At 38.1% G+C, this 22873-nt stretch overlaps 1 protein-coding gene across 9 annotated transcripts in view; it reads right to left on the reverse strand.

The window, feature by feature from the left end:
• Tent2 (terminal nucleotidyltransferase 2) overlaps window positions 1–22873 on the reverse strand; it is a 55421-nt gene that overhangs the window by 22433 nt on the left and 10115 nt on the right. For 8 of the 9 annotated variants that reach the window (XR_005092443.1, XR_005092441.1, XR_005092442.1 and 5 more), the window contains exons 4-9: window positions 19977–20214; window positions 10640–10754; window positions 10458–10549; window positions 8676–8754; window positions 2824–2893; window positions 353–429 (exon numbers count right to left, since the gene is read on the reverse strand). Coding sequence is in view for 4 of the 9 variants with exons in the window: in XM_028892849.2 (XP_028748682.1) it covers window positions 353–429; window positions 2824–2893; window positions 8676–8754; window positions 10458–10549; window positions 10640–10754; window positions 19977–20214 (671 nt within the window). In the remaining 5 variants the exon portion in view is untranslated. The remainder of the gene's footprint in view (window positions 1–352; window positions 430–2823; window positions 2894–8675; window positions 8755–10457; window positions 10550–10639; window positions 10755–19976; window positions 20215–22873) is intronic. The other variant, XM_028892852.2, reaches the window with a different exon arrangement.

The raw sequence follows: 22873 nt of genomic DNA on the forward strand, positions 1-22873 counted from the left end.
TGAACACTTAAAAAGGACATCACAGTTTCTCTGAGAATGTATAATTTCCTAGTTCTATGCCAGTAAGAGGCACTGCTTCTCTCCATACTAAAGGAAGAGCTCACTCTCAATGTGTTACTTCTAAGCTTACCTTAGTTACTTGTAAACCATCATTCACTTAAAAACACTGAATCATCTATAACTACAGTAGCATATGATTTTACTATAGTAACATTATCAAAAGAAATAAGATACTATATAACTAAACACAAGTAATGGGGTATTGCTATTTACTGTAAACACAGTTAAAAGGCCATAGAGAATACAGGAAAAACAGAAGATGATGGTTATTTAGAAACAAACAAAAACTTACGGTAGGCATAAGTTCTGAGAAGGAATGTGTTTCTAATTCCAACGGTATTGTTTACATTTAAGTCAAATTCCACACAACTATTTAAAAGAATAAAGGAAAACACACTTTAGCACAAGTACAAAAATCCACTCTTTATATTAACTAAAGTGATTCCAATCCATCCACTGATGCAACATGGACTGAAAGCCATAGACTGTTTTTAAAATGAGTCACTAAAGAAGGAAGAATATATATACAATATATCACTTAAAGTTATTTGGTATATTTTAAAAATATAAACTAAGATTACTATTTGAAAGATCCATAATATACTGATGTTTCTAATTACTCCAAATGAAGTTTTAAATGTTGTAATGTTTTCTAAATAAATAAATTCACATGACCAAAGTGTAGAAGATATAGACCATCCCACTAAGATCTTCTCAAAGCAGTTTTACCTACTTTCAAACAATACAAACAAAATGCAAGCTAAAAAAACAAGAGCTGTATCTATATATCATATTCCCTCTAAAATGGCTGGAAAAATGCAGGTGCTGATGATCTCTTTGAGTTTGAGGCCAGCCTGGTCTACAAAGCAAGTTTCAGGATAGGCTCCAAAGCTACACAGAGAAACCTAGTCTTGAAAAAACAAACAACAAAAACAACAACAAAAATTAAAAATATGAATTGAATACCCATTTATCATGTTTCCTCCACAGGACATATCACAGGTTTCTCACACTTATGAACTACTACAAAGTTCAGTTTAAGACCATTCTAAACAGTGAAAAAGTGCTAGCTAGACTATGACAAAGGGCATTTGTCTGCACATGAGAAAGCTAAAACAAGAAGACAGAATGTCACCTTATTCAACCTCACTTGGGAACACAGGTATTAAACTAGCCCCAAATTTTTGCCACGCCTTGAACAATACAGAAAGACAAAATTTTAGAAAGAAAAAAATTCTTAAATGTAAAATTTATAAATAAGAAAGCTCAGTTCTGTATAAGCACATGCATATAACTTCAGTGTTGCCACTATAAACAGCTAGAAAAATAAACCTGCTTTATCACAATCCTATGTTTAGAAAACATTTATAAATCTTTTTAACAAATCAAATCTCAGTCTACACTTAACTTTTCTTATTTCTACTCTCTGCTCATTTGTTTTGAGACAGACACTCACTAGAAGCCCACACTGTACTTGAACTCATTGTCCTGCAGCCTCCAACTCCTAGGGCCACAATTATAACACTTGATTGTACCATTCTTGTATTCAAATATTATATAAGAGCTTCTAACACAATATCCTTAAGAAATCAGAACCCATGCCGGGCAGTGGTGGCGCACGCCTTTAATCCCAGCACTTGGGAGGCAGAACCAGGAGGATCTTTGTGAGTTCGAGGTCAGCCTGGTCTACAGAGAGAAATCTAAGACAGGTACCAAAACTACACAGAGAAAGTCTGTCTCGAAAAGTCACACCAAAAAAAAAAAAAAAAAAAAGAAAAGAAAAGAAAAGAAAAGGCATCAGAACCCAGGCTAGGAGAATATAAAGAAAAATTAAAATTTTGAAATTGAATAATTGTTATCGCTTTTGTCTATATTATTCCCTATACTCTTTATATCTTTCTCTAAGTGAAATACAATTTGTTTAATAATACTTAAAGTTAGAACAAACTCTCTGAATATAAATACACACTGAATTTTATCAAAGAAGATATGTTTTGGGGAAAGAATTACTTGTCCTAAAGACATAAGATCTCTTAAACAAGGTCCTCACTATTTTAAACAAGGCCTGGATCTCATTGTAAAGACAAGAGATTCTCAACCTATAAGTCGAGACCCCTTTGTGGTCACCTAAGACCATCTGCATATCAGATAATTACAATATGATTCATAACAGTAGCAAAATTACAGTTATGAAGTAGCAACAAAAATAATGTTATAGTTGGAGGTCACCACAACATAAGGAATTGTATTAAAGGGTTGCAGCATTAGGAAGACTAAGAACCACTGATATAGACCAAGCTGGGCTCGAACTCAGAGAAATCAACATGCAAGTATGTGCCATCATGGTGGGCTACAAGAAAATCATTTTAAAACCCAAACACTTTTTAAACTGGATAGTCTCAAATTCTCAAAATTGAAGTAGAGTAGATCAATTCAGTTAAGCATGAAGACTGCTCAGATTATTAAAAAAAAAATAATTTAAAAGACGGTGGGTATAGTGGCACCCAAGTACAATCCCAGCACTCAAGAAGTAGAAGCAAAAGATTCCAAAATTCAAAGCTGTCCGCAGCTATATGACAAATTCACAGCCAGCCTGATTCATGAGACTGTCTCAAAAAAATAAAAATAGGAAAAAGAAAATTATTTCTAAAACCTTGAAGATAAGCTGCTGAGCTATAACCTGATTTCTTGGCTATCCACATTAGATGACTATCCAAGGTTAATCTAAAGCACCTGAAAAAAGAGAGATTGGTAATTATTTACCTGACTTTATCCCTGAACTTCACAATTGGCACTTTTGCACGAATCAGCTGAGGTCTCTCAATGTAGCCAGCTGAAGGAGAAAAGATCATGTGAGTATCTACCAATGTTTCCCCACTCACAATATTCTAATGCAGTTTAAAAGTAGTATATTATTAAAACCAACTTAAGAACATGCTGTCCTTGAAAAAGGACACAAAGAGAGTTCCAGGAAACCAGGGCTACACATTGAGACCCTACCTGAGAGAGAAAGAGAGAGAAAGAGAGAGAGAGAGAGAGAGAGAGAGAGAGAGAGAGAGAGAGAGAGAGGGAGGGAGGGAGGGAGGGAGGGAGGGAGGGAGGGAGGGAGAGAGGGAGAGAGAGAGAGAGAGAGTGAGAGAAAGAGAGAGAGAGAGAGGGAGGGAGGGAGGAAGGGAGGGAGGGAAGGAGGGAGGGAGGGAGGGAGGGAGGGAGGGAGGGGGGAGAGGAGAGAGAGAGAGAGAGAGAGAGAGAGACACACACACACACACACACACACACACACACACACACACACACACACACACACACACACACACACACAGGGCCGGAGGTGGGGTGGGGATGGGAGTGAAAGGAAGGAAAGACAGACAGACATCAAGTCCTTCTAAGGGTCAAGTCTATACTATTTAAAAGGCTTTAAAGTTTTTTGTTTTTGAAATAAAATTTTAGTATGTAGTATATAGTAGTATCTATAAAGACATTCATTGGAACATCTGAGTGAAAAAAAATAGCTAAAAGTAAGGAAATGCTAAATTCTGGTATGACTCACAGTAAAAACAGTAGCCATTGAAATCTGTTGTAATACGCAAATGTTTGCAACTTGGTAAGGCAAGAATACATTCAATTATGCATGATCTCAAAGAGGATAAAAAACATAAACACATTTTTAACTTCATCAAAGGTATAAAAATGCATTATAGGAAACAATACATGTAAATTGCAGAAAATTAGGAACTTATAGAATTAAAGATGAAAAGATAGCTCAGTGGTTAAGAGCACATACTGCTCTTCCTGAGGACTTGAGTTCAGACCCCAGCACCCACATAGGGCAGCTCCTAACAGCCTGCAACTCCAGCTCCAGAGGATCCAACACCCTCTTCTGGTCTCCACAGCACCTGCACTGTTCACATACCCACACATAGACACATAATTAAAAACAAAAGAGAAGTAGTTTTTAAAAAAATCTACAAACATTGATCACTGGAGCAATATTCTAAAGTGTTAACTATAGAAAAGGAAAATACCGGATTTTCTTTTTTAAAAGCTAAAAATTTTGTTGTTAGCATTTTTGGTAGGAAGGGTCAAGTTTGATGTTCTCCTCCATGTATATATGCAAGTACACATGCATTTGTGAGTTCATGTGTGTGGAGTCCAGAGGTCAAAATCTAGAATCTTTTTCTTTCTCCAACTTATTTTTTGAGATAAAATCTCAATGAATCTGATGCTCAATAACTGGACAGACTGGATGGTCAGAGCCAGGATCCCTGTCTCTGCCCCACGCCTGACCCTTAGTGTTGGGGTTATACTCATAAGCTAACCACACCTAGAACTTTCACATGGGTGCTAGGGATCTGACCTCAGGTCCTCATGTTTATACAGCAGACACTTTACCTATGAATTCAGCCCTCTCCTCTAGACCCAAGCATGCTTGTTTAAAGGTTTCCTCTAAAATCTTCATCCTGCATCAGGCAAACCACCTGACTATGTAACAGAGAAAGGAGAACACAACAAAATAAAGGGACAGACTATTCCCAAGGGGGAACTACTGCTACCCATCTCACACTCTTGGTTACGGTTTAACTTTCTAAAACTTTAAAATATCTCTTATCTCGAGCCGGGCGGTGGTGGCACACGCCTTTAATCCCAGCACTTGGGAGGCAGAGCCAGGAGGATCTCTGTGAGTTCGAGGCCAGTCTGGGCTACCAAGTGAGTTCCAGGAAAGGCGCAAAGCTACACAGAGAAACCCTGTCTCGAAAAACCAAAAAAAAAAAAATCTCTTATCTCAAGATTTGTAAGACTATTGTGTTAATTTTCTGTACCTCAAGATTTGCAAGCATACTGGGTATGATTAAAAATCTGTAAAATCTGTAACAAAAAGGTTAACTTGAAACTTGGTAGTTAAAGATCTATAGACAGGTAATCTTAAAGCAAACCTGTGGCTTGCCCTCATCTTAGCTGCTGTTCCCACACAGGGATGGAGGCAACCACATGGCTGACAGCCATCTTTGCTAGGGTTGGAAAGGATAGATTTTGCCATGGGAATTCACTCCCATCTTGATCAAAAGTGACCACATGGTATAAGGCAACCAAGGAAAAAACAACTCCTAGCTACAAAGCCCAAACTAGATGATTCCTCCGTTATTTCCGATGGCGCTAACCCCTTCCAGTCTCAACCCAGTCACTTCTCTCCCTCTCAACCTCTTCAGTCTCCCTTCCTCCCTCCTTAGTGGCAGGTCATCTGAGTCACTTCTCCCTGGCACTACCTAGTTTTGGTCCACCAGCAGCCTCTAGTCCTCCTGCTCCACTCTGGGACCCCCTTCACCTCCTCCTACCTGGACTAAACTGGCCACGTTTCTCCCTTTGCAGGAGCTGCCTAGGTGGATCACTTGTTCAGGGTACCTGTTCCTTCTCATTAGATTAACTCTCTCAAACAGAAAAGAGATTAGGGTCCTACATTGCTAACTGTTCCACCTTTATTAAAAATTCCAGTATTTTACCCAATCTACAACCTCACCTTCCATGTTTATATGGTTCTCACCAACAATCTTCCTGAAGAGCATAGGCTAGAGATCAGGCTAGAGCACATGCAGATGGAGTCCAGACAACTTGCCCCCTAGCCTGTCTCTGTAAGTCTGCCCTTAAAGTTCTACTTCTTCTCCCAGTTTCCCTGACATGAGGGCCAAACTGTAGCATCTAGAGAGGGAGCCCCTGACTCCCCAGGCAGAAGTCTTAGCAATGGCTTTCAAAGTGTACCATGGGAGAGATGAAAAAAGTCTGGAAACAAAATCCTTGATGCTAGCTAAGGCCTTTTGGCTAGTCACAGCAACTGTCCAGGCTCGCTATGCCTCAGGTGTGGTCAGGAGGGTCACTAAGCCTGGATTTGCCCAAGCCCTCATAAACCTCCTCAACCATGTCCAAAGTGCCATCAAGAAGAACATTGGCTCGTTAACTGCTCCCATGTCCCTCTCAGCAAGATGATATCAAGCTCAGATTGCCATCCGCCAACCTCCTAGGTCTGGCCATGGATGACTGAGGGGCCTGGTCTCCCTTGGCCCAACCACAGCCATTTCTGAGAGGGAGTCTCCAGTAGTCACCACAATATCAGGGCGACCCATCTCCTTCCTTCTGGACACTAGGGCTACCTACTCAGTCCTGATGAATTTTGAGGACCTACCTCTCCTTCTAATTCCCTATTGTTGGGGTAGGGGGCAGCCTTAACAATCTCATAAAACCCTGCCACTTAGTTATATTTTTAGCAGAATTCCCCTTGCTCACTCCTTCCTAGTGGTACCAACCTGTCCCATCCCTTGCTGGGAAGGGACCTCTTGGCCAAAGTGGAAGTCTCTATTCCCTTCACTCCCCAATCCACTTGGCTCCAGGTTCACTGGCTGCTACCCTCCTCTTCCTCCTCCAAACCACACAAGCCGACACACCATTTGTTCCCTTTCCCAGCCTCCCAGGTGGATCCCTGAGTATGGGACACCCCAAATCCAAACATCATTCTGTAGCCAAACATCATTCCCCTCCTGTCATCCAACTGCAAAACCCTACCAATGATATCACACAGGCTCAATGCCCACTCTCTCCAAATCTCAGGGGACTTAAGGCTCTTATCCCTGGACCTCTTAAAGAACCTCCTGCACCCCACTTCTCCATTTACTACTAGCATACTCGTGGTTTAAAAACCCAATGGAACCTACTGCTTGGCTCAGGATCCCTGACTTATCTACTCAGCCGTGGTTCCCCTTCACCCCATAGTACCCAACCCTATACTTTCCTCCTCGGGGACCTCTCATTTCTCCATCCTAGACCTCAAGGATGCTTTCCTTTCTACTCCTCTGGACCCCAAGTCACAAAATATCTTTGCCTTTACTTGGACTGACATGGACAATCACCTTTTTACTCACTTGGACCATCCTACCCCACAGGTTCCACATCCCACATCTACTGGGCAGGCTCTACCTTCTGACTGACTTTCTTTCTCTCTTCCTAAATCCAAGTTTATACAATACATAGATGATCTTCTCCTTTGTAGTCCATCCCTGCAAATTAGCCAGGCAGATACCTCTACCTTATTAACCTTTCTGACCAGCCAGGGATATAGGATCCCATCCTCTAAGGTCCAGCTGTCCACTCCTCAGGTTACTTATCTGGGATTAGCTATTACTCCAACTTACAAAGTCATTACGCTAGATAGGAAACAGCTAATTCAAATGCTTTTGGTCCCTACCACAAAGGACAAAATTCTATCCTTCCTGGGGATGGCTGACTTTTTACACTCTTCGATCCTTCTTTCTCTCTTCTTTCCTGCCCTTTACATGAGGCAGCCCTTGGCCCCTCACACAAGGCCCTTCTTGTGCCCATTACCAAACCCTTTCATAAGCTTCAACAGGCCCTCCTCCAGGCCCAAGCCCTACATCTTCTGGACTTAACTCACCCCTTCTCTCTCTCTGTTACAGAAAAGGAGGGATATGCCCTCAGCGTCCTGGGTCACCAACTGGGGTCTTCCTTAGTGCCCACCGCATACTTATTTTGACAAGTATTAGACCATGCTATCCAAGGATGAGCACCTTGTTTACACACTCTGGCCACAGCAGAACTTCTTACACATGAATCAAAGAAGTTAGCACTCAGTTCACCAATTACTATCTTCTTGCCTCACCACTGTCCCACCTTCAAACTTCAAACACTAGCCTTTTCCCAAGTTCTCTCTAGCATAAGTAGAGGACATCACACTTACCTTTCAGCCATGCCCACCTCCATTACCATTTCAAAACCTCCCCCAACCAATCCCAGAAAACTCCCTCCCCATTTCACTCTTCAACTGATACCCTCAAGAGTCATTACCCAGTCCCTTGAGACCCAGGCAGCCAAGCTTCATCCTATAGAGTAAAAAAGCCCAAGATCAGGCCATAAAAATCCCACCAACCCCAGGCCACCCTGGAAAGCTCTGCCCCAAGAAACCCTATATAAAGCCTGCCTCCCACTCAGATCTCTGCTGTTTCTCTCCCAAGCAGAGGCAGCCGCCCTCCTGTGTCTTTCCCAATAAATCTCTGTGTGAGGTTTGTTGTGCAATGGACTTTGTGGTATTCCTTGGCTCCCAACTGCCAGGATCCCTTTCCCCTCAGGGCTGTACCACTTTCACCTAGTAGACCATGTCTATCACGTTTCTGGCTACTTAGACGTTTGCCTTACAGCTAGCTGTTCATTCCTAACGGTCTATAACCTTTGGAGAGAAAGAAGGGAAGCTTATATATCTTCAAATCTCAAGATGAAATCCACAGAATATTTTTCAAGTACGTTCAATAATGATTTGTTAAATCATGCTTTTTAACCAAAGTTAAAAATAGCCAAAACTTGAGAAGAGGGGCATGATATACACACCTGTCACCTCAGAACTCAGAAGGCTGAGGCAGGAGGATCTCAAGTTCAAGGCCAGCCTGGGCTATATATATTTATATACCACAAGATCCTATTTTAAAAAGAAAAAGTTTTAAAAAATTTAATTAGAAGAAAACAATCCACATTATATCTCATCAGAAAAATTCTTACCAGAAAAATTAAGTGACCAACATTTTAAATAATAGTTATGTCAGAAGGCATGCGAGACTTACAAAGTCTAGTACAGAAGTGTTTATGGACTAAGGTGAGTATATGGCGTGCTTCAGTCTTCTGATTTACCTGAAAAAAACACTGAAAAGTTAAAGTGTTTTTTCATTATTTTTTCTTAGCTTAGTGTTTGATTTTTTTCAAGTAACACAACAGCAAAACACAAAACATATTTTTCTTTCAAGTTATTTTTCAAAATAACTACAGAAAGTCAACTCTCAGTAGTATCTTTCAGATCTACATTTCAGAATCAACATTTTTTAATTGAAAACAACCCTGTCATTTTCTCTTTTATATAAAGTGTTAAAAAAAAATCTCTTCCAACAAAATTTAACAAAACCTTAACTTTGCAGCATGTTTTATTTCCTTACCAAGACTATGAAGTGCTTATGGATTACATACAATGTAGAGTCCTTCTGTGTGTAAGCTGGGGCAATGTGACTTCAGCATGTGGTAAAAACCACAGAGCTAGTAAGACATGCCTGAGTGTAGTCTAGCTGCATGGCCTGCAATCTCCATTACAGTGACATTTAAGGGTTCTTTGGTCTGCTTCTTTTTCCCCCCCTTTTCATTTCCTTTACATTATCTCAAAGCACAGAAAAACAGCAGATTCTTTCCTGGAATAAACCTGTTTCTCTTTTACAACAACCAGAAGAATAAAATTACACATTATACTTCAAAAGATTTTTTTTTGGTTTGGTTTGGTTTTTGGGGGGAGGTGGAGAGTTGAAATAGGGTTTCTTTCTTTGTCTTGGACCTCTTTTTTTTTTTTTTTTTTTTTTGGCCAGGCTGGCCTTGAACTCACAGAGATCCACCTGCCTCTGCCTCCCAAGTGCAGGGATTAAAGGCGTGCACCACCACGCCCATCTTGCTTGCATTTTTAAGGCTATAAACCATAGCATGAAATATTAAAATTATACTCAATTTAATCAAAAAGTATGGTAGTTTAAAAGAGACCTCAACAACTACAAGAGGTTACACTGAGTAAGTTTACTGAATATATGTTATAATAATATTAAGATATATTGAAAAGATCAGTTAACAGGAAATCCAAATAAATATAATTCTAAATAACACAATTTGGTTGTTAAATAAAAATAAAACCAGAAATAAAGTATCTTAGAAAAAACTGTTAAATATAATAAATCAAAATAGTCTTACTTTAAATTTCATTGAAGTCTTGTTTTCAAAAAAACAAACAAACTCAAAGTGGGGGTGGGTTTAAAAAGGGATCACTGAGAAATTAAATGGAAAGAAAGTATTATCAAGAAGATAATACTGCCGGGGCTGGAGAGATGGCTCAGAGGTTAAGAGCACTGACTGCTCTTCCAGAGGTCCTGAGTTCAATTCCCAGCAACCACATGGTGGCTCACAACCATCTGTAATGAGATCTGGTGCCCTCTCCTGTCTACATAATAAATAAATAAATAAATAAATAAATGAATGAATGAATGAATGAATGAATGAATGAATGAATAAATAAGAAGATAATACTGCCATATGCTTTGCTTTTCTGAATCCTGTAAACACTCAACCCACCCAGTGACATTTCATAGTAAGAGGCAACACTTCCAAAACCACACACTTCAAAGCTAGCTCACTTCAACCCCTCAGAACTAGAGCTGCTCTTAAGCACACCATGCTGGTGCCTTATGAATGTGGGGCAGGGGAAGAGGTCCTTCTGGAGCTAGAGTAAACAGTAAATAATTATTAAAATAACTCAAGTTCTATTCCTTAACTGACGTATAACATGAGAAGTGGATTTGGAATAATGTCTCATCACTTACTGGTTCCTCTTTAACAACTAAGCATAAATCGCCATCACTGCTCCGGGCACCAAATCCATTTAAAGATGATCCAACCAAAAAAAGTCTGCTTTCTAGAGAAGCAGAAGAAAACAGTAAGAAAGTCTGCAGTTTGTAAACAGGAACATATAGACAGGAAAGGCATGCAAATTAGACATACGTACGTGGGAACAGCAGCTGGATCTCTCTCTGCAGCTGTGCTCTACAGAGTTCTTTCTTCTTCAAGTCACTTGCTTGCTGCTGACAAGTTTCAAACAACTCTAGTATCTGCTGACTCAACTTGAATACATCACAAAAGAAAACGAAAACAAAATATTTGTTCAGAAATTTATAACTACTGTATTAAGCAGTGTAAATGAATACTGACAGCATTTAAAAAATAAATCCATATTATCTTAACACTTTCTGATTTAAAGCTATTGTTATTCAAGAAAAAAGAATGGCTTGAGAAACTATACGCAAATTTAAAAAAATAAAATATTTTAGTGACAGAAAAGTAGTCAGATAATTCATGAGTATAACTGCAGCTCAGCAAACTAAACTCTTTCGTATTGTCTGCTTTTATGTGGACCATGAATAATTTTTATACTTTTAAGAGTCACCATCACAAGTAATAAGAATATGCAACAGAAACCATCTGTACATGACATAGTCTAAAATATGTACTTCAGGTCTCTTCTGCCACACACAGCAGCTTTAGAAAGTCCCGTCTTCTATATTCCCACAAACCACCTTCCACTCCATTTTATGTAACTTTCTCTGAACCCTGACTTCTTCAGATGAGGCTGCCTATCTGCGGATCTCCCTTGTTTAGGTACCTATATGGTGGACATTTCCCTCCGCCCCAACTCTTGCTGCTACCACAGGATGATAAGGTTATCTGCAGTGAGCTACACTTATCACAATATACTTCACTTCTGAAATTCTTTCACTGTAATATTTCTCACTGGTGTACTCTCATAGCTATGTGCTCTAGTGCTGACATCTTAAATTCCAACACACCACTTCAGCTTCAGTTTCCTGTTCAACTCACTATCTTATCACCCCCACCCCCGCTCTAACGTATCTGCTCTAGACCTGGTCAGGAGTCCCTTGAGATCTCCCTTTTCTTCCATCTCACCAGCACCCAAATGGTCCCAATGCCCTTCTCTATGCAGCCACTAATCCAGAATGCATCTCCCAAACCAGTCTCCTTTATCACACCTTAGAAACTTTATCCACTACGGTCTAATGGCTGCGCTACAAAATCCTCACCAGAAGACAACGAAAACACCACTTTCTCTCTAAAATTAAACCTAAAAGACAAAACTGAAAAGCTTTTTGGAAAGTCAAGTCCTTCAAATGTTTGGCGTAAGGGTTAGCCTAGCTTAGTGTCCTTAATATCACTCAACCTTTACTCCCCTGCCTCTGCTTAGATACTGTTCCCGTTTTTCACTATTTCATTCCAAAATGTTTACTGCCTTCTTCAAGGCCCCTAAACTTACTTTCTCTTGCAGATAATCTCATATTAAAATTTTCTAAGAAAAGCCAAGCGTAGTGGTGCACATCTGCAAATCCCAGCAATCAAGAGGACGGAGGTAGGAGGATCAGGAGTTCAAGGCCATCCTTGGCTTCATAGGAGTTCCAGGACAGCCTAGGCTACATGAGATCCTGTCTCAAAAAAAGAAAAAGAAGAAGGGGGGGACGACTAAGAAAATTAAAAATACCAGATACAATTCCTCATTGTGCTAGAGCATATAAATGAACAGTCCTGAAGGAAACCTCACCTCTTTCCTTCTGTTAAGATAGTGTCCTCTTGCTATGGCCCTCTACTAATATTTTTTATCCAAGCCTGCTGTGCGCCTCAGGAGCACAAGCACCTTCATCAGTTCTTCAATCTCGTTCGTATTTTCAGCCCCCTTAAGCCTCCCCACAGTCTATGTATAACCAGACAAAAGTCTCATTCATCATTTAAGATGTTATTTTTTTAAATGATATTCAGAATATTTAAGAAGGCCCAAGAGTTGTTGACAACTTGACCATGAAATAGATGCATTTTTTAAAAAACATCTGTTTATGCCTAGCCCACAAAGAAAGAAACAGCAACTAGGAAAATAAACAGATCAAACCAAACTGTGGTGATGTATTGTGTCCCAAATATATTGTGTACCCTAATAAAGATTATCTGAGGATCAGAGGAAAAAGCCAAGCACTATAATAAAGAGTTCAGGCAATGGTAGCACACGCCTTTAATCCTATCACATGGAAGGCAGAGATCCGTCTGGATCTCTGTGAGTTCAAGGCCACACTGGGAACAGAGCCAGGCATGGTGGTACATATCTTTAATCCCAGCACTAACCATAAAGGTCTGGAGGTCTGTACAGACAGACAGGGAGTAACATAGCTGGGCAGGAAGACAAAGTGATGTAGCTGGGCGGAGAGAGGAAGTGAGATGGCCGAACAGAAAGGCATTAGGCGTGGGTATACAGGAAGTAGCTCTCTTTGGCTGAGGATCTCCAAGTGGTAAGAACGTGGCTGGCTTCTTTCTGCTTTTCTGATCTCTCAGTTTTAACCCCAATATCGGGCTCCGGGTTTTTTTATTAATAAGACTGTTTAGCACTTCATCTTACACCAAACCAAAACCAAACACTGGCAAAAAATACAATGTAATTGACTCTATAGTATTCATGAACCCCAGATCTGACCAGTGAAGGCGAAACACTAATACCAGAATGGTACAGCACCAAAGAAAGCAGTAATCAGAAAGAGAAAGAACATTAGTACAGCCCTACAATCAGAGACCCAGAAAACAAATGGTCTCTAGCTACTACCTTTTGCTTCTTCCCCTCCAAACTGATGGTTCCCTCTTGATGTAGAATAGCATACAAGCCTAGGTATACTTTACAAGCTGCAATTTATAAGCAAATACAAGAAGGCCACTAAAAGTTCAGGGACCTCAAACATAAATATAAATGAAAACCCCTTTTAAAACAAAGATAAACACCAACAAAAAACTTAGGCCCTGAAATCTAAACAAGGCAGGGCTGTGAAAGGCAAAGGAAAGGTCTAGAATGATTCTGACTACTGAGAAATACTTGATAATGTTTGCAAACTATTTTGGTTACCATAACAGGGGTAGGGTATGTAACTGCAATCGAAAGACCAGGGATACAACTAATCAACTTACAAGACACAGGTAACTGCCCCTGGAAATAGCTGGTCTAAAAGCATCAATAATGCAAAAGTAAAAATTCCTGGTCTAGACAAAGGTAGGAAAGAAGTAAAGCAGGGGAGGAGGCCTCAAGCCATGAGGACAGCCCGCCTAGCCTTCCCTATCTAAAAGAAGCACAGAAAAAGTAGCCATCTCACTCAAACACAAATAACAAAAAAAATAAAAAATAAAATAAAAAAATAAAATCTCAAAAAGAATAAATTTAAAAAAGGAATAAAACAAAAACCAAACTAAAACTAAACAAAAAAGGCTTAGGAATACTACCTGACAAAGATGTGAAATAACTTCCGTCAAGTTTTTGAAATTAGATTGACTAGAGAAATGGTGCTAAGATGAAGCACATTTCCATGGAGACATGAGGACATGTTAACAGATTTTACAAGGCCTTTTCTCACTTTAACTTGCTGAGAAGATAAAGAACAATTTAAATCACACATACTAACAAGAGAAATTTATTCTGAAAAAACTTATGACAGCAGCAAACTGCATGAAATTATTGACAAGTCTATTTTCTAAAAGTTCTGCAGGACTTACAGGCTAAAATTCACAAAAATACTGATTTAAGAGACATCTAAATATATGAAAAGGTAAGCCTGGTATGTCCATGCCTGTAATCCCAGCACTTGGGAGGTGGAGGCAGGATTGGTATGAGTTTAAGGTCAGTATGTGTTGTTGGATCCTAACGGCTCCCTTGGGGGAGGGGTGAGAAGATAGGGCACCAACAGCACAGACATCTGGAGTCAGTTAAAAAAAATAATAAGCTAGTTTATTCAATAACAGAAAAGGCCTTATATACCCTCCTCCCAGCACCCAGTCTGCGTGGTCACCCCTCATTGGCTGGGCACAATGAAGAACTCTTGACAGCGACTGTTACTAGGCCCTCAGACAGACTCTCCACACTATAGGACCTCTGACAGCAACCAGGAACTCTGACAGCATCTGTTGCTAGGCCTTAAAGGCAGACTCTAGGCTGGCTGATAAGGAAGTACATTATGTGTATGCCTTGACAACTGGTCTAAGCCAATTTCTTCAACCCTATGGGCCTGTCCTACTACTAGAAGTATGGACTATAGAGCAAGAGTCTATCTCAAAAAAATAATAAATAGATATACCATGTTAACAGATCAGAAAACTATTAGTAAACAAATCAAATCTCCTGAAACAGGTATGTAGAGTCAAGATAATGAAAACAAGCAAACAAAAACAGAATCCTGCCGGGCGGTGGTGGCCCACGCCTTTAATCCCAGCACTCGGGAGGCAGAGCCAGGCGGATCTCTGTGAGTTCGAGGCCAGCCTGGGCTACCAAGTGAGCTCCAGGAAAGGCGCAAAGCTACGCAGAGAAACCCTGTCTCGAAAAACCAAAATAAATAAATAAATAAATAAAATAAATTAAAATAAAATAAAAACAGAATCCTTTTTTCTAAAAATTAAGAAAATGGGTTTTATTTAGAAAAGTGAAAGATCAAGAATAGTCAGGAGGAAGAGGAGAAAAAGAAGCTGCATTAACAGAGATACAGTTACATTGCCAAAAAAACCCAAAAAACACCACCAGACATATGCACATATTCATGAGGAATGCTTAACAAGTGGAAGTTGACCCAAACTGAAGACATTAAGATTGGTCATATGAATGGTCATGTGTTGGTTCAATATGGTCATATAATGTTAGAATGGTTAAATTAAAGCTGAGAGGTTTAATAACACTATTGTTTAAATTTTATGTACACAGTTTGCTATTTGCCATAACAAGAAGATATAGGCACCCAAGTTTGTAATAAATTCAGTAACAATGGTTAGTGTAAAATTTAAAATGTCACATAAGGGAGAGATTTTATTTTATTCAGTCAGAAGGATTGGCAAACTAGGGCCAAAAGGCCAAGTACAGCCTCTAGTCTATTGTATACAAAAATGAAATGATTTTCACATTTGATTAAGTGGAGTCAACGACTCAAATAGCTTGAACACCTAGAATATTTGTTATCTGGTCGTTTAGAGAAAACATTTGTTGTTGTGAAATATGCCTTTACACTGTGTAAAGGTATGTCACTGTGATTGGTTTAATAAAAAACTAAATGGCCAATAGCCAGGCAGGATTTTCGGGGCAGAGAGAATGCTGAGAAGGGCAAAGAGGCCAGACAGCCACAGAATGAGTCAGATACACAAAATGGGATAGAGGTAAAAGCCATGTGGTAGAATGTAGATTAATAAAAATATGGGTTAATTGAAGTTATAAGAGCTAGTTAGGAACAAGACTAAGCTATCGGCCAAGCTTTCATAATTAATAATAGGTCTCCGTGTTGTGATTTGGGAGCTGGTTGGCAGGACAAAGAAAGACTTGCAACAGTTTGTCAACTGAAGTAGAACAACATAATTCCAGACATCACAGTAGGCACTCAGTATCTGTTGCATAACAAAATAAGGAAATTGTAACAACACTTAAATGAAACCCATTGTAGTCACATGTCCCAGCATTTGGGAAACTGAGGCGGGAGGACTGTGAATATAAGGCCAACCTGAACCACAAAGCAAAACCCTATCTATCCATCTTCCTTTTATACTATCTCACACATCATTTCCACTACCATTTGTCACAACAATGCAGCAGGACCTCTTATCCAGATACATTAACAACCTTTACGATGACTGTCCACCTTCAAGGCCATCTCATTCCAAACCAAACAACTCTGTTCTGCAAAAACCTATCCTCCTCCCCAAAATACAAGTCATTATGTTATTTCATCTATTCAAAAACTTCTAATGCCATTGGACTATGCATTCAAGGGTCTAAATCACTGCCTATTTATCTCACATTAGATACTGTATTCAATATACATTCTATAGGAGGTAACATGTAATTGCTTATCACATTTCTGGCAGCAATAGACACTCAGTAAACTGTTAGTTATTACCATCATAGATCACATGATATTATAGCCAGGTCTTATAATGTGGTCTCTCTATTCTAGACTTTAGCACATTAAATTCCTCCTCTTTGTATTTTTAGAGACAGGTGTCAAATCTTGGTTTTAACCACTTACTAGATAGACTTTGAGCAAATCATTTAACTTTCTGAATGTCAATAAAATTTAGGATCATAGCTATATGCCACTAGGTTGTTGAAAGAATAAATAACATAACATGTTTAGAATGTCTAAAGAGCAAAGATATCAATGAACATCAGTTTTCTCAAAAAGAGAGCACTTAAGCCAAGCTCAGTAGCACACCTGTAATCTGAGCTTTCAGAAAGTGGAACTAAGAAGATCATGAGTTCAAAGTCAGCCTGAGCTATACAGTGAGCTCCTGTCTCCAGAAATAAAGTACTGACTTAAAAGAACAAACAGAAGCACTTTCATTCTTTCTCTTACAATAAGGCGGAAATAAAGTATCATTCAAAAAAATTGGTTCAACTACAAAATCTATCTTTACTTTTCTGGGGGAAATGCCTTAATTCCAAAGATAGTACATTTAGGAGAAATTTTTCTATATGACTAAGCAAACAAAGATATGGAATCACATCTTACCAGATGTTTATTACTGACTAATATTAATTACACATTATTAAATTTACAGATTCAACATATGTCTAAGCTATATGTAAAAGTAAGTTCTTTGGTTAGCTCTAGCAGTTAACTACAAATGTAAGTACATACAAAAATCTATTTAAATATCTATGAGTAATAAACTCACTTTAAATGTCCTACTAGCATGCATACACTTAAAACCCATATATATAGTAACTACTTATATATCCCTTCAGAGGATTCAATTCACCTCATTGGCCTTATACCATAGACCTTCACATTATGACACAGGAGTTAAACTGAGAAAGCAAAGAAGGAACAGAGGAATGAAGAAGAAAGAACGCCAAAACATCCCATTTTTTTTTTTTTTTTTTAATTTTGCTTTGCTTTCTCCTCTTTCCCACTGGTTTTGTCTAATTATTCCTACTTCATGGTAAGGAAAATGTTGGCACAGAAGGAATAAAATCTTTTTAATAAATGATTCTGGGACAAATGAACCAATAGTAAGAGAATATAGCTGGAGCTTAATTAAAAATGGATCAAAGTCCTAAATGTAAGAACTAAAAGTAAAAATTCTTAGAATACAATCTACCACTCTGGAGGTATATGTGAGTTCAGGGACAGCTTGGTCTACATATTAAGTTTCAGGTTAGCCAGAGCTAAATAATGAGGCCCTGTCTCAAAATAAATAAATAGACAAATCTTATAACACATCTGCATCAATACTTAAGACACTGCATTGAGAGGTGGTTTTTGAGATTCAACACTAATAGCACAAGCAACCAAAGAAAAACTAATAAATTGGAATACAAAAAATTGAAAAGATTTTGTGCTATAGATGGCATCAATAAGAAATCTAAAAATATAAATCACAGAAAGGATAAAATATTTGTAATCATCTACCTATAAGGGCTAATACTCGGAATACACAAAAATAACTCTTACAATTCAGCAACCAGAAGACAAATAACCTACTAAAATCTGGACAAAGAATCTGAATGGACATCTCTCTAAGGAACATAGAAATGTCCAACAAGCAAATGACATTAGAGAATGGAAACTGAAACCATTCTCATACCAGAATGGCTCCACTAAAAAGAGCCCAGATAAGGATAAAGCTCAAGAGCAATGCAGTGTTTGCCTAGCATGTTGAAAGCCCTGGGTTCTATCTCTAGTACTGCAAGGAATTAAAAAGAGAGAGAATCACAAGTAAATGTCACAAGTGTTGACAGGGACGTAAATAAAGTGGAACATCTGTATACATATAAAATCCACTTTCCAGAACATTTGGCAGTTCCTAAAAGGTTAAACATGGTTTACCACATTACTCAACAATTTCACTACTATGTATGCATCAAGAGAGTGAAAACATACCCATGCAAAATTTTGTACACATGATATTTACAGCACCATTATTCATAACAGCCAGAGTTAGAAACCTAAAAGTCCATCAGACGGATATGGTATATATCTATACAACAAAATATTATTCTACTGAAAAGAAATGCAGTTCCAACACTCAGTGAGCGGAGGCAGTAGGAAAGTGTGTTCAAGGCCCACCTAAACTACATGGCAAGTAGTCTCAAAAACACAAACAAACATGGATAAACCCTAAAAACATTATGCCAGACACGAGGCACAAATGGCCATAGATCAAAGGATTCTACTTACAGGAGGTGGGAAGGAAAATGAACACCACTGAGGTACAAACTTTCTTGGGAGTGTTGAACATGTTTTGGAAACAGATAACTGCACAACTTTGTGAACTTAGTAAAATCTACTGATTTGTACATCTGAAGGGGTAAGTTTCAATCTAAGGCCAGCTTGAACTACACAGCAAGACTCTGTGAAGAAAGGGAAGGAGTAGAGGAAAGGGAAAGTTGACAGTATCACTCAAAGGACAAAAGGATGACAGACATTATACACCCTTCCCAATTACCTACGTTCTTCTTAACTTCCCACTAAGTATAACTGAGGAGAGCGACAGTCTTCTAGACTGTCTACTACTACTAGATATTAAAGGACTCTTTGTCCCCAGTACTAACATCATTTCCCAAAGCAAATACTTTGATTTAGCTAAAAGAATTTTTACTGATCTTTTTGATAAATCTTTCTTGATCACATTATTTAATTGTATATCTCCTCAGAAAAATTCAAAAGACAATGCTTTTTAACATTTTATTACAATTACTATATGAATAGTCATACATATTTTTCTACAGTAAAAACAAGTTGCACTGGGTGTGGTGATACACACTTTTAATCTGAGCATTTGGAGGCAGATGTAGCCAGATCTCTGTGAGTTCTGGGCCAGCCTGGTCTACAGAGTTCCAGGACAGCCAGAGCTATATAAAAAGAACCTGTCTCAAAACACAAAACAAAACAAAAAACAACCACCACCACCACCACCAGTAAAAATCATTCATTCATTTGAGAAAGAATAAGTTGTAAAAGAATTCTCTAACAACTAAGAATCAAATGTTTTGGCTGTAATTCCAAATCTGTAAGTCAGAAAAAAATCTGATCCTGACAGATGTACTTATGACTGACTGACACAGACACACACACACACACACACACACACACACACACACACACACACACAAAATCTAATTGATATTTAGGAAGAAAATAAAACTTTAAACATTCAAAAAAAAAAAAAAAAGGTGACATAGTCTAAATGTAGAAAATTAGGTTTTCCTGATCCTTTTAATACATTCTTTAGATGAACCTTCCCAAAGGAAAAGTGAACATCTGCACTATACTTACCTTATCTTTGGCCTCAGGCAGTGTGATTTCTCTAGGTTCTAACAGTGGAATTTCTCGAAGAGGTGGAACACATCGTACTACATCTGGTACATAGTGTGTGTGAAACAATGGTGGCATGGAGTATCTTCGGTCACCTGATAAAGGCACTATCTGGTTAATTATAGTTGGCTCTTGGTGGGGCGAATGGAAGCGCTGCCGTTTACCATCAAGAGGAAAGCTTTTTTCATCGTTTATTCTCCTGAAAACAAGCAAATATACCTTAGTGACTAGAGACACAACATTCTGACAACAGAAGCATACAAATATAGAAACAGAAAACAACAGCACTGTGACTTTTGGGTAGGGTTATATCAGCAACTCCCTAGTAGACTTTTAATATTCATTTTCAGCACAAGAGATGCCTTCCAATGCTTTACAAAGACAAAGATAATTAATGGTATGCTTTTGAACTACTAAAATGAGTCATCACCACATTGAAAACAATACAGAAAAATGCCTACATATAGAATTATACAAATACTAAGAATTAAAGATAAATTCTAACAAAAGAGTAAGTAAATTAAGTGGTATATATACACATACATACACACACACACACACACACACACACACACACACACACACACATATTTTTAAAGGTTCTGGTTCATCAGTGGGAAAAACTAAACTGACATTTTTATAAAAGCTATAAAGGGTACCAGACAACAGGAGACACTTGAAAACAAGCTGCATTTCCAATAATATGCATTAACATAAATGTCTTTTGAATGATTAAAGTGTTCTGGTTATATAAGAGAATGTCTTTATTTTTACAAAGAATAGACTGAGGTGTTTTTGGATAAAGTAAATAAAGAATGTCAACAATTTCCTTTAATATAATTCGGGAGAAAGTGTAAGAATGAGAAGAAAGATAAAAACAAACATAGCTAAACTTTGCATCTAATGAAACAAGGAGAAAGCACACATTATACTATCTTTTACATTTTTCAGAAATTTTGAAAATTTTCAAAATAACAAGAAAATAATTAGGTCAGCACAGAGTGTCTACCAAGCACCCGTGAAGCCCCAGGTACAGACCGCAGTACTAGAAAGGGAAGAGACCAGTAATTTGACAGGGAAAATTATATTTATTTCATTGATAAACTAAGTTGTTGACATAAAATACTTTATGTCACAGAAAATGGTCCAATTCCTTTCCAGCTCTAAAATCCTATGGGCCAAAGCCATCTAAAGGTTTTTATTATTACACTGCTCCTCGGACATTATTCTGACTCTTCTCTCTTTGCAGATTCACAAAATAAGTGGAACTCCTACTCGTAAGTAAACATATACAGAACTAGACACATAAAAGTACATTTGCTTTTTTTAAACCTGGAAGTAATTATAGCACATACACTGAGTATCTTCAATTAAAAATACCAATTTTAATTTTTAACAATATCTATTACTATGAATTAATGGAACTCATCTTCACTCATGAGCTACCAATTGGCTACTATAGCTATTTAAAAAAAAATACACGAATAAAACTAACGAAGTCAATATTCTTAGAATTGTTATATATAACTTTCCCAATGACAATGCAGAAAAACTTGTAATGTTTATCAAAAGCCTTGGTTCTAGAAGCAGAAAGTTAGATTTCAAATAGCAGCTATACCATCTCTGCTTGAAAAACTATAACTTCTATATCCTACAGCATTTGTATAAACAGAAGACAACAATGAGACTTAATGACATCATTTTAAAGTTTTACAACACTACTATATTTTAAATTACTATTGATTATTTGTAACATAGAAATTAGAAAATGATTAGATAGGTTTTAAAAGGTATATTGTTGTACAAATATTAACTAATGTTATTTTAGCAAATACCTCTGAAATTCTATTATAATTATTTTGTAATAGATGTATTTCTTTTAAAATTGACTGGTTTCTGAAATGACTATAAAAAGCCTTATATCAGCCAGGTGTGGTGGCACATGCCTTTAATTCCAGTACTTGGGAGGCAGAAGCAGGTTGTGGTAATATTTTGTTTGTGCTCTACCAAACAAAGCTTGCCTGGAGATCAGAATGCAGAGCTAGCCACTAAAGGCCAAGCAGTAGTGACACACACTTTTAAACCCAGCACTTGGGATCTCATGCTTTTGATCCCAGTACTTGGGAGGCATGAGCCTTTAATTCCAGCACTTAAGAGGAGGAAACAGAAAATGATTTGTCTAGGTGAAGAGAGGAATGATAAGGCAGGATGGAGAAAGGAGCTAGGCCCTTTCAGTCTGAGGATTCCGTGGAGGTAAGAAGTTTGATCTTTCAGCATGTACCCTGATATCTGGCACCAGGTTTTTATTAATAAGACCAATTAGAATTCCTGCTACAGCAGGTAGATCTCTGTGAGTTCCAGTCCAGCCTGATCTACAGAGTAGCCATGAAGACCAAGGCTACTCAAAGGAACCCTGGCTCAAAAACAAACAAATACAAGAATCTTCTGAGCTAAAACTTTTCAAAAGATAATTAAGTGTAACTGGGTTCTTAAGGGAAGGACCCTAATCTATTATAATGGGTATCCTGTAAAGTCAGATCACCACAGGGCAAAGGGAAGAATACTCTAGAAGGACTTCAAAGGACGCCAGCGGTGCTGAGTATGATCTGGATTTTTAGCCTCTTGATGGCATCAAGTATCAGTTTATAGTACTTTGCTATTGCAACCCTAGTAAATTCATAAGAAGGCATCTGATGTGTCTATGATTCTCAAAACACAGATTTCTGGAGAAACATAACTTTATTCCAACTAAAACCTGCAGTGGCAGGAATAAAACATTACAAGGTTCATTAAAATGTTTGAACTCAAAGAAGTTTTAAAACTCTGTGACTGATCTAATTGCATAGGTTTCAGAAAAC

The sequence above is a fragment of the Peromyscus leucopus genome, chromosome 11 (genome assembly GCF_004664715.2).
Source record: "Peromyscus leucopus breed LL Stock chromosome 11, UCI_PerLeu_2.1, whole genome shotgun sequence".
Taxonomy (NCBI): domain Eukaryota; kingdom Metazoa; phylum Chordata; class Mammalia; order Rodentia; family Cricetidae; genus Peromyscus; species Peromyscus leucopus.